Source organism: Nanorana parkeri, unplaced genomic scaffold (assembly GCF_000935625.1).
Source record: "Nanorana parkeri isolate BGI_ZX_2015 unplaced genomic scaffold, ASM93562v1 scaffold582, whole genome shotgun sequence".
In the NCBI taxonomy this organism is placed as follows: Eukaryota; Metazoa; Chordata; class Amphibia; order Anura; family Dicroglossidae; genus Nanorana; species Nanorana parkeri.
In genome coordinates, this window is record NW_017306850.1 from 564,506 (window position 1) to 578,138 (window position 13,633).

Below are 13,633 nucleotides of genomic sequence, written 5' to 3' on the forward strand. Positions count from 1 at the left end.
AAATCATGCCTGATTAAAATGGACTGCATTTACTGGAGAACACAGCTGCCCTATACATTGGCAGCATTCAGAACACATTCCTGTGAAAGCGTGTGTATTCTATAGAAGATGTGTCAAGAAAACTAACTGATAAATGAGTCATATCTACCATTTATGGTAGCACATTTTGTGTGCGTCTGTGTGTGTGTGCATGTGTATGTGCAAACGCAAATATGGAAGGATCCAAGCAAAAAATTATTGCTCTTTGCACCAACATATTATCATATCTTAATCATCATAACAGTGACTAATAGAAACTGGTGTCTAATAAAAAATGTCATAAAAAATAATAATAACAGAAAAAAAGAATAAATCTTCAAAGACATAAAATGACATTTCATCCTGGAGAGGGCAACACAGAATAAACAAGCAACACAAATCATGTACAGCAAGTAAATGTGCTGTACACTTAATGGATTGTCTGCTGACAAAGATAAATGTCATTCTTAGTCCACAGGACATTAGCAGAGCTCAAAACATCTGTTCAAAGTGTCACTTTCTCCTTCACTGATGAAGAGGCCAGTAACACATTGTTCTTCAATACACCAAAGGACTCCCCATCTGTAGAAATATCCTTTGTAAGTCTTTCATGGAAGAAATGTTGTATTTTAATGAAGGCCACATTTATATTTGAAAATAAATACTCTTTTTGGAGCTTGCATGTTTTTAACAAGATTAGGTGATAGCTTATCCTTTTCAATATTGCTCATGCAAACTGTTTGGACAAACACATAATTACAATGGTTCACTGTCTAAATGGATTTTGTGTGTGACAAACTAGAACATTTGTGGTTTTGAGTTGTGTCAGGTCAGCTATAAAATTCATATTAATAAAAGCATGCTGCCTGACATTCCAGCTAACTTTTATGTCAAGATGAAAATCTCACCGAAGTTCCAGAATACTGGTGACATTTCTGGAGGGGAAGATGCGTCGTATATAATTAAAATCTCCCACAAAGAGGCTTCCATCAATTCCAACTGCAAGAGCTACTGGAGCCAATAGCTTGTTACCTTCAGCGAGGCCATTGCAGCTGGGGCAAGAGATACTTCTTCTACGGCCGTTACCCATTATGCTCATGATTACAGCAGGTTGTTGTGAAAGAAACTGATTTTCTCCGCTGCCTTTATGCAGAATGCCTAAGAAGAAAACTTTGCAATTAGTATACCAATAAGAAGCGAGCAAACTTACTCAAGATTAATGTACAAATATATATTTTTCTCCTAACTTATTCTGTTTTCCTGCACAGATTTTTTTCTCATGATAGTTATTCCTTAAAGCCAAGCTCTACGCAAATGTCTAAATACACAACTGCAATGTACAGTTTGTATGGTATGTTTTACCTGCCAAAGGTAAAGCATACCATTTTGTCTAGTCAGTCCTACCAGTCAGCACAGCTAGGTTATTGACCTGACTTTTCTCAGCCTGTCACTGGACAATGGCAGACTCATGAGCTCTCTCCACCTGTCAACATATTCCTTTTCAGCATACAGGCAGTCCCTGGGTTACGAACAAGATAGGGACTGTGGGTTTGTGCTTAAGTTGAATTTGAAGTTGGATCAGGTAAATGTTTTAAGTAGAACTCCAGCCCAAAAAATTGTCTTTAGTTTTGGATAGCATAGGGAAGGGTTTATCCCCTGTAAAGTTTGTTTGTTGTGTTTGCCCCTGTTCAGAAGATTTCACCTCACTTTATGTCCCTGTGACAATTGGATTTGGAAAATTTTGGGTTGTCGTGGAAACAAAGATTTTAGTGGAGACACCTTTTTCCCATAATAGCTCTTACAGGAGTGAATTTCCCTTCATAGGGGAAGGGGTAGATTTCCTTTGACTTCCTGTTGTCTCAAGGACAGAAAGTGAGATTAAATCCTTCTAATGAGGATACAGACAGCACGTAAAACCTCACAGTGACTCGGAATAAAAAGCGGGCACCCCTCGTCTGCACATCTAACAGGAGCCAACTTCCTGTAATCTACGTACAGTACTACGAACCAGACCCAAAAAGGCGGGCACTCCTTGTCAGCACGAGAGCGTTAGTAACTACCTTTGCTGTACAGTAATGGCTCCGTTTGTAAGTAGGAGTCGTATGTAAGTCGGATGTATGTAACTTGGGGACTGCCTGTATTTGCATCCATTTCTGATGATTGGCTCCTAGTACTTTATCTTCCTCTCCTATTCAGAGTTCTACTGCACATATGATTACCAGAGGCTCATACCAAGTCAAATTTAGGCATTAAAATAATTTTATTAAAAAAATACATCTTTTAGAGAAACACCCATTGCATGGATTTAGCTGTGTATGTGTTAGCGGCTCTCTTTGTCTAGATCTTTGTATTGTTATTATTGCTGTAACCTTTTCTACAATATAATCTATTAATGCAAAGTATCTGGGTGTTTTGGCTTATTCTAGTCATATGTAAAATAGGGTGTACACATAGCATCTAGCCATTTTATAGCATTTGTGTATCCAGGGTAAAAACCAAGTTAAGAACAGCATGAACATTCCAAACAGTTTAAAGAAGAACTCCCGGCAGGTACAACATTTAACCATTGAAGTGGGGCTACCCTTGCACTGCAAGGGTTAGGTGTTCATTTTAGTCTAGGTTCTAAAAAAAAAAGAAATATACTCACCCAATCCTCAGTCCCGCCTGGCTTCTAGACCCATCCCCCAAGCCTATTCATCCCTGGGACTCCATCAATCTAAGCCCTGCTGATGTCATGTAATACTGGGCCATTGATTCATATTATACATGAGAATGCCAAGGGACATTCCACAGCCCGAGCGGAGGGGGAGATGACTTGGTGGTCACTGCCACAGGACCGAGGATCAGGTTAGAATATCTTATTTATTTTAGACTCTAGACCAAAATGAGCACTTAACCTTTGCAGTGGATGGGTAGTCCCACTGCAAGGGTTAATTTGTTAACTGCCCAGAGTTCTTCTTTAAACATATTTAAATCCTAAAAATATGAAATGGGTAAAACTCCTGGCAGGCGTTTTTTTTTTTGCAGCCTGTGTCCCATTTGAAAGATTGTCCTATACTTCCTATCCTGTAGGGACAAAAGGAAGTGAAAGGAAATCTCTTCAAAGTGACATGAATCCTTTCTCTAGTGATCACCAGATCAGTGGATCGTTGGATCACTGGATTATTGATCACCAGATCACAGTTCATTGGAAGATTTTGCTTCTATTTCGTTTTCTGGTGACAATTCAAAACTCTGGAATTTCCTTTACTTTCAGTCCCAGTGACAGTGGTCATCAGGACAAGATGAAAGGGTGAATCTACCCAGCAGACCCACAGAGAGTGATAAAAACCTGACAGAAGTTCTTCTACATTCTCCAAAACAAAACAAAAAATGTTAACTTTAATCATGAATGCAGTGCAAAACAATGATCCTACTAAATGTCCGATTACATTTTTGTAATGATAAAAGAAAATCATAACCATCTTGAGGATTTATATATAGATGTAAAATTAGAATAAAATCTCTTTGAAAATAATGTCCTCAGTCAAAACAGCGGGGAAGTAAATTAACACCTGAATGTCAGTTACAATCCAATAAGTATAGCTATATCCACCAGCTACTACTCAAACCTCCATAAAGCCACAATTATAGCTGACACCATTACATTAATATGTCATAAGTGAACACTACAATGTCTGACTTTACAGTATTCCAACAGTTAAGACTAGACTAGTATAATACTGCACATAATTAGTTGAACTGTCTGTCTAGAGATAACATTAAAGTGAAGAAATGGTGTTTGCAGTCTGGTAGTTTGGATTTCACATGCCAGCTTCAGATACAGAGTTAGTTGTTAGATTAAGACATTTGTTTCAGTATACGTGCAATTACAATGCTATTTTTCCCATATTTCTGATTAGGAAAGTGAGAACAGATTGCTTAGAGAGCAGGTCTAGATTTAAAGAGACTGTCACTAACTTTACATTTGCACTAAAATGTTTCATTGTCACACGTCGGCTCGAACTATGAGGATGAGTGAAAATCACTCACCTCATAGTTCTCCTTTAACTATTAATGTAAATGTAGCTTATTTGTGCATCGCTCAGCTGTAGATCCTTAAATCATCTCTGAATTGGTGCTGACACTGTCCTTCCTTCTGGAGGGTGGCTACTTTTGTTCCCCATGGTCCCTGTGTGTGTTGTAAAGTATAACTATAATTTCAATACAAATTGGTAAACTAAGTTGTAGTCCATGGAGCGGAGCCTGGAGCAGTAGTTATTTTACAACATACACAGAGACCACGGGGAACAAAAGTAGCCACCCTCCAGAAGGGAGGACAGTGTCAGCACCAATTCAGAGACAATTTGAAGATGTACAGCTGAGTGACACACAAATAAGATACATTTTTGTTAATAGTTGAGGTACTTACATTCATTTTTAAGATGTAACTCTTGAGTTTAGTGTCACTTTAAGACATTAACTGTGATGGGCTGCCGCATCTTCCAGAACTAGTTTCACTGCAACAACTGTTGGTGTAAATATGTGTAAATGGGTAAATTACAATGTGCTAATAAGAATTGGGGAAACACTCACCCAACTAATTAAATCAACTGTAGGGAAATCCCAACCAGTCTTATGATAATTAATTTCTATCCTATTTATCATTGCAATGAGCAATTTACTGATTGATTTCTTAACTAGATTGTAAGCCTTCATGGGCAGAGCCCGCCCTACCATTTTGTCTTGCATTGTATTGTGATTGTAATGTCTTCCTTATATTGCACAGCGCTGCGCAAACTGTTGGCGCTATATAAATCCTGTATAATAATAATAATAATAGGCTACATTTGGCCAAGCTTCTAAAGAAGCACCATCAACCACTGTAAATTCCTGATCTATTTTAAGCTTGCTTTAAAGTGTTACATACTTATTGCATTTTAAACATCATGTCTTTTTTCTTACCTCAGTGTGAAACAATGGGGTCTATTCACAAAGCTGCCGAGGGCAGCCGAGTGAATGACCGATCAGAAGTGAAGTGAGCCGAACACTGTTCGGCTATTCACTTCAGGCTGGTACGGCTGATTTCAGCCGTATATCGGCTGAAATCAGCCGTATGTACACTGCTGCTCCCATATATTGATCTGAGCTATGGATATATTGACTCAAGTTAACGTTCAGCTAACCTAGTAAGGATCAATTTTCTAGTAGCAAAATGTAAAGAAAGGTTAGGTACCCCTCATGCACACAATACTAGTTGAGGCCTCTGGATGGATGATTCAAAGCTCCCTATGGGTTATCTATTCTTTTTGTTCATTTATACATTTTTATACAGTGCATACATTCTTATAGAATGAGAGTGGTGTGTTCAGTAGTTCATTGTATGTTTTGGACAGTTGTTAATTGTGATGTTGAGTCATAATCTGAGTGCTTATTTAGAATTTATACTTACCACTTTTTACATTTAGTATGTGGTGCTTATCTAATGACCAGCCTCCAAGGTTTGAGGGATCTAACTCAAACCCTTGTAATTCTGCTGTTCTCTTCTCCCATAATATAAGGCCAAGGCACGTTTCATATTCAAAGCCAACAGACACTGAAATAAAGAGGCACATTATAAAAAATTTACGTTTTTCTATGAAGACGGAAACAATATTGCTAAGGAATATCTGGAACATAAATAACAAAACACCACATATTAAAAATATGTGATATATATTAACAAAAGTCATATGATTTGTTAATTATTAAAAATTACATACATGGTATTAAAAAAAAATGCTGCATTAGCAATGCAGTCTACTACATAAGTAAAAGCATTTTAAATAATATAGAACATAACATATAAATCAGAACACTTTAATTAATGAAGGCCTGTCCCTACATTTTTTTTCCTCATGCACGTTTACAGTTTAATAGTTCATCTTTTTTTCTATTGCTTAGAACATTTGCAGCATGTTGATAAATGATTCTATCTGTTCTCTGTACTTTTGTATTTTTTACAGCTGATGCTCTGAATCCAAAATTCCTAAAGAAGAGATCTAATAGCAGTTTCAGAGGTTTTAACATCATAAATATATATCTTAATTCATTTTTCTTTCCAATTAATTTGTGAGGCTATAATTTGGAGATGCTCTTTTCCCAAAGGTCTTAAGTGGAATTTTACAATAATATCTTGTTAACAATGTCAAGTTGGAATGCACCATGAACAGCTTTGTTGTGTTGATAATAATAAAATTAGACATGAGTGAGAGAATAATAAAGAATTTTTAATAATTAGAGTGATGATTAAACAAACTCGCTGGTGCTTGCAAATTTTCACATGCTCATTTGGTTATGGCTTGGGCTTTACTCGGGAAAATAAACTGCTCTCTGAATCTTAAACAGTGCAACTTTCATGAACACTGGCAATAGAGATGACCCATAGCAAAAATGAAAAAGGTGAGGCTTTGTCAACATAGTAAACTAACTGATAGTTGGTTGTCACATTTTGTAATCCAAACATATATCCCACAGTGTGGCATTATCCCTTTTGCTACCAGGCCCTACTTCTCATTTTTCACCTCACATGGCCAGGCCTTTTTTTTCCACAAGTGTTGCTGATTTTATTGTATTTCCCTTACAGCTATATAATTTTATAAAAGACCCCAAAGCCATACATTTTCTGAAAGCACAGAACCTGTAGAAATAAAATATTGTTCTACTATTATGTACATCCAATGATAGTTGCACTATTATTTATCAAATCTATATTTTTAATAAATATACACTTAAATCATTATTAGCGCACACAAGCACAACGTAACGTAACAAATCCTTACTAAATCTAAAAGATAAACTACACTGAGTTAACAAAAAACAAATATTAATACATTTTAAATCATGCCTTTTTGCAAAACAATGAAGGTCAAAGGAGAGCAAAACTGTTAAAAAGCAACCTGAGCTTAAAACCTTGAGACAGGGGTGTGGCCTGCTCATGTCACTGTATGGGTGTGCTTAAGACAAGTTTCAACCCTGCCTCTGAAACCATCCTACTAGCTGTTAATTTACCCCAACAACCATGGGTAAACAAGTTATCCCTCAGTACACTCCAAAAATTGTCTTCCAGCTCTATTAAATGGTGTCTGACTATGGAAATGGAGGAGGTTTAGGAGCCTAGTAAATAGGACTCACCATCATGCAAGCTCATCACGTTTCCACCAGACAAAGCTCTCCAGCATCAACTTGTTATTTGGAGCTCTCAGTAGATGTCCCACTAGGCAACAGATTGGATATGATAGAGCTTTTAAAAGGTCTACATGCCTGCCAACAGCCCCATAGCCACCCTCCAACATCTAGGCCTTGATCCTACCATGTACCATTGGACTGCGGCTCTATATGATTCTGTCTCAGCTCAGGTTTGCATAAATGGTACAGTGAGTAGACCCTGTTTTCTCCATAATGGCACTCCTCAGTGGTTATTCACTATCTCTCTAGTACCATTCCTGCCAACTGTACAAAATAATCCAGATTTTCAAGGCATTTGCATCAGAAATCATATGTACAAACTTGCAGTTTATGCTGACAATGTATTATTCTACATTCATCAGCCTCACATCACCTTACCAAATTTTCTTGCAGCCCTGACCTCATTCAGTAAATTTTCTAATTTTAAAATTAATCTAAATTATAAATGTTAAACCTCATGCTATCAGGGATTCACACTCTTAATCCCCATTTACATGGTAACTACAATATTGAAATACTTAGGAATCTAATTATTAATAAATAATAGAAGGGACTTGCAAAGTTGCTCACACCTTTATCACTCTTGGATGGGTACAGTAAATGTTGTTAAATATATTGTGCCAAGGCTTCTGTTCATATTGCAAATGGTCCATATGGGGTCTTTCCTAGCTTTTTTTGATAAAGTACACTGATTAACCATTAAGTATATTGGGGCCTTTTGAAACCAAGGATCTCCAAAGCTACTTTATCCTGTTCTAAGCTTAATGATGGACTTTCTCTTTCCGATTTCAAATGTTATCATGATGCCACTGTTTTGATCAGGATATTGGACTAGATTTTCACAATTCATTCCAAACTGTTGGTCAACTTAGAAATAGCCTTGAGTAATCTTAGAACAATGAGTTGGATATCCAAAAATTACCCATCTCTCTCACCTCATACCTGCTCATTAACTTACTTTAGCTAAATGTTAATAGCCACATAACTTATCTTTACTTCCCCTACTGTGATACGCTTACTTTCTACCAAGCCTTCTGGAACAACAGTTCCCCAACTGGTAACCCATGAAACCTTTTCTTCTTCACTGTGTTCTATGGTGCTCTGATTTTACACTCTTAGCAGAGCTTAGGGATCCCACTACCTGACATGCAATAGACCACTGGAGGTACACCCAACTGAGGAGGTTGTGGTCACACTGGCAGTCATGGTCATATCTCGTGGTTTTGCTCAATTATTCATACCTTCTGGGTTGCAGTGTCTAAGCATAGTCTGAAAATGTAAAGGGTCACAGTTGGATTAGATGCCTGGACTCTTGTTTCTTTGTACAGACAAGCCAGCAGGTTGATATAAATGGTTAATTACACTTCATATACTAAATGCAGCAAAATCCCTTATCCCATTGTTTTGGAAAACCAAATGCCCCTTATTAAGCTCTAGTTTCAGAAAATAGAGCAAACTTACCTTTTGGAGGAATTAGTTTCTTCACCCAAGACCACTTCCAAAAGAGATGAAACTTCTGGATCACCTATAAAACTCCCCCCTTTTACCTGGATATCATGTAATCTGGTCAGTAATAAGATGTTCAAGATATTATATTTAATTAGCATTAGCTAATAGTGTATTATCACTAGTCTGGGCATACTATTTTTCCTTTATCTATCTTCTTCCTCCTCTCCTTTCCCTCACACTTTCCTCTACCCATTTCACAATTCCCTCTTTTAATTGTATGGCTTGATCCTAATGCCACACAGTGTTTTAGCACCTGCTTCTTTTATGATCTTGACTCTTGGTAATTTACATTTTTATTTGCACTGTATGTTTTTCATTGTCAAACAAAAAGCATTGTTGTAAGCAAATGTGTCTGTCATTTTGACAACATACTTTGAAAACTGATAAAAAATGTTTAAAAAACCTTGAGGCTGTCTTCACACTTCTGTGTTATGGTAATGTGTAATCCTCAATTTGGCTAGTTGCAGTGCCAATCATTTTGAATGGCACCCTAAAGCACCTTACCAGTGTACCTCAATGCATTTGCATTTCAGTGCAAACCAAAGCAGACATGGAAACCATCTGTATGTTGTGGTTCACTGCAATGGAAAAAAGGTTCATATTTGTTCATATTCACACTTGAGCATTGCAGTAGCATCTGAAAAATGCATGTTACCGCAATGCATTGCAATAAAAAATGTTCCAGTGATCCAACATCTTAGTCCCAAAAGTAGTACAACATGAAGTTAAAACACCATATGGCATACATGAGTATTATAGTTACATAGTTACATACAGGGTTATTCACTCAAAGGCAGCTGAGTGAATAACCAAGCCGAAGTGAAGTGAGCCTAACGCTGTTCAGCTATTCACTTCTGGCTTGCACGGCTGAACATTGGCTATTCATCGGCCGTACATCGGCTCTGTACGGCTGTCTTCGTTCAGCCGAACATGCTCTGCGTGTTCGGCTGAGCTGAAGTGCAGAAGGACTTCGACTCAGCCGATCCAACATCTTAATCGGCTGAGCCGAAGCTCCGGTAGCTCACTCGCTGCCGTTCGCCCCTATTCAAATCCCCTATGCTGTTTACATAGGGGACGAATGGCAGTGAGTGATTAGCCGGCCGCCTTCGGCTGCTGTATGGGCTATAGTGAATAGCCCGTACAGCAGTCCATTGGTTCAACTGAACCGAAGGGCTCCAGCGGCCGAAGAGAGCCAAAGGATCAGCCGAAGCTTAGGCTGGATTCTTCGGCTCCTTCGTAAATAACCCCCATAGTTTTTAAAGTATATGTCATTGAAAACTATTTTATTTTTGGTTTCAATAAGATCATGCACTGGGGACAAATGTTCTGATGACAGCTGTCTACAATGGAAATTCTCCTAATCAGGGGGAGATTTCCTTTAATTTCGTGTTGCACCTTAAGGAGAGTAAGGCAAAGGAAAAATTCCCAGGGGAACACAGACAGCAAAAAAATGACATAATAGGGGTTTTAACAGTTCTTTATTTTATCCACAACTAAAAAAAACAATTTCGGTATAGGAAAATGTAAAGTTTGAAAAGATTGATATTCATTAAGTTTAAGTTTAATCTCTCATAATTCCTTCTGTTATGGTCACAGAGTTCTGCCTTAAGTCCCAAAACTTAAGGCAGAACTCTGGGGGAAATCATATCTTAACCCTTGCAGTCGGACTACCCCTGCACTGCAAGGGTTAAGTGCGTGTTTGTGACTTTCAACTTGACTTTCTACTTGTGACTTTCTACATGACAGCCATCATTCTCTTCTACTGACTGTATATTACTCAGTCCCCTAATTTATCATGCCTTCATTTCTGCCATATAAAACTATGCAAAGCAAACTCACCTACAGCATCTGATAGTCCATAAACTCTTTGACCATAAGCATCGCTTTTATCCCAAACAAATGTATAAGCTAAATTTGGTGAAGCTTGGAATGTCTTCTGGAATAGATGTCCTTCAACAGCCACCATTAAATGGACTTTGATTAGATTAACAGGAACCACAGACTGGGTCATTGTGATTTTTAACAGAGACTTGTATCCAGGGGTTCGAGAACTCAGGTAGCAAAGTCTGAGGTTTGAACATGGCATCTCTATCTCTTCATGGAGAACCTAACAAAAAAGGAAACATTAAATATTATCAAGCCTACCAAGAAAGAATATTTGCAAAAATAACACTTTTCACACAACTGTTCACATACTGCCACAAAGGTATAAGCAGTACTACAATTAAAATATCACACTAATACAGGCTCACTTGCTTTGACTTTTAAAACACTTGTAAAACACTTGTAAAACTGATTTGTATTTAAATTAAATTACATTTGTCATAACAACTACTGATTTTCTCAAAATGTTTTTTGCTCTCTTGAGTTTGTTAAACTAAAATTCTAGCTTTTTACCTTGAAACATATAAAAGTATATTTTCATTTCATGTAAACATTATTTTTAAATTATCTGACTTTACATAGTTTAATTCTATATATATTTCTCTGTCTGCAATTTATTTGATTTTAAACATAAAACATTTTGGTTTTTAGTGATTCCTGCACATACTGCTTCATTTCAGAGTTTAATGTAAGTTGCCCTCAAATTCAATTAACCATATCCTGAAAAGAGGGATGTTCAATAAGTGCTAACTGACTGCACAACAATTTTATTTTCATTCAGCCCTATGGCTAGTAAGTCTCACCAGAGAACTAAAATGTTGGATTTCAAAATCTCACATTTAAGTCCAATTCTCAAAATCAGACTGGAGCCAAATGGATGCTGTTCAAAATAAAAGGACTGGGAACAAAGAGAACAACTTGAGAGAAAAAAGGAACTGAATCATTAAGCTTGTGGGAACTTGAATCAAACCACTCTAGCTATTACTCCAAAACAAGATATTGTAAGAGATATGAATAAGACACATGAGTGACTGGGTAAGAACCATGTTTCTATTAATACATACAGTATACATATTCAATACTTATTCAATATAAAGTTGAAGTAATTACTTAAAATAAAATAATGAAATCATAGATGAAAAAAACAGATGGATCTTGGCTGTGCATGGTTTATTAGTATAGATGAGCTTTGAAATTTGGGTCCTCCATGAGTTTGACCTGAACTCAAGCCATTCAAAATTTAAAGAAAATAGCGAGCTACTGAGACCATTCGTCATAGCAATCCATACCAATCAAGCACTATCTGGCCTCTGAACTGTGGTCAGGTGGTTTGGAAGGGCCAGTCATTGATGCTTTGTAATGGGCCAGCAACCTATAAAAATAAGGATTCTAAACACCCATTCAATGTGTTTTAGAACAGATATAGAGTAATTAGGGAAAGCCCACAGACGACAGGGAAAGTTAGTTGTTCATGCAGGTACTATGCTCAGTGCTTAAAAAAATGATGTCTATTTTTACATGCAGTTACAGACAGGATGTTGTACAGTTGTCTGGCAGATTGGGAAAATGCTTGAGAGTGTTAACATGGACCGTTAGGAGCTGGTGGTTATTGTTTAAAATGTGCATATTTATATTGAATCACAGTATGTTTTGATCAGGGCTATAGCAGATTTTGAACACATCGCAGAGTTATTTCCTAGGCAGATTTACCTTTCTGTGTGTGTCACAATACCAACTTCAGTTGCTGCTTAAATGCTGTACCTTCCCCCTGTTTTATTTTTTGTGAGTGCTTTTTTATTTCACCTCATTTTTTTAATTTCAGTTCAGTTACAGATTAGAATGTTTTGGATGTTTTTTTAGTAAAAAAATCGAATACTTTACACATAGGCACAACAATCTTGTAGGGTTTTTTTCTGCAAATAAATACAACCCGACCCTTTTCTTCTCTACTCTGCTACTGACTACCTATATGACAAAATCTCACCCCTGTCCTGCCCTGACCTGGCTATTTCTGTCTTCAACAGCTCACTTTCATCCTCCCTAGACACTTTGGCTCCCCTCACTACACGCAGACTTAGACCACGCCCACTACAACCGTGGCAATTTCTACTCTTACCTGTCTAAGCGCTCCTTTAGTGTCACCTACAAATCTAGCTCCTCCCCTCCTCTTCCTCTTTCTGTAGGGGTCCTCCAAGGCTCTGTCCTTTGACCCCTTCTCTTCTCTATCTACACCTCCTCTCTTGGTCAGTTAATAACCACACATGGCTTCCAATACCATCTATATGCCGATGACACTCAAATCTATCTCTCTACTCCGCAACTCTCCCCCTCAGTGTCCTTGCGTGTCACTAATCTACTAACTGACATATCTGTCTGGATGTCGCAACACTTCTTAAAACTCAATATTTCATAAACTGAGCTCTTGATATTTCCTCCTGCCTGTGCACCTTCCCCCAACTTTTCCCTTGAGATTGTTAACACAAGTATCCAGCCCTCCCCCCATGCCAAGGTCCTATGTGTCATCCTTGACTCGGACCTCACCTTTCTTCCCCACATCCAATCACTATCCAAATCCTGCCGCCTTCACCTTCGTAACATCTCCAAAATACGCCCCTTCCTCACCAAAGAAACCGTAAAATTACTCATCCACTCCCTTGTTATCTCTCGTCTTGACTATTGTAACTCCCTCCTCATTAGCCTACCTCTACACAGGCTATCTCCCCTCCAGTCTATCATGAATGCAGTTGCTAGACTCATCCATCTAACCAACCGCTCAGTGTCTGCAACCCCCTCTGTCAATCCCTGCACTGGCTTCCTATAGCCCAAAGGATAAAATTCAAAATATTAACAACCGCGTACAAAGCCATCCACAACTCTGGCCCCCCGGCTATATCTCCAACCTGGTCTCAAAGTATTACCCTAACCGTCCCCTCTGCTCTTCACAAGACCTCCTGCTTTCCAGCTCCGTCATCAACTCCTCCCATGCTCGCCTCCAGGACTTCACTAGAGTGTCTCC

The 13,633-nt window shown here is 38.0% G+C and overlaps 1 protein-coding gene across 1 annotated transcript in view; it reads right to left on the reverse strand.

Moving 5' to 3' along the window:
• The window catches only part of TENM2 (teneurin transmembrane protein 2), a 102,335-nt gene that overhangs the window by 70,296 nt on the left and 18,406 nt on the right, over positions 1 to 13,633 (reverse strand). The window contains exons 6-8 of the mRNA XM_018562531.1: positions 10,573 to 10,840; positions 5,450 to 5,593; positions 927 to 1,176 (exon numbers count right to left, since the gene is read on the reverse strand). Coding sequence (XP_018418033.1) covers positions 927 to 1,176; positions 5,450 to 5,593; positions 10,573 to 10,840 — 662 coding nt within the window. The remainder of the gene's footprint in view (positions 1 to 926; positions 1,177 to 5,449; positions 5,594 to 10,572; positions 10,841 to 13,633) is intronic.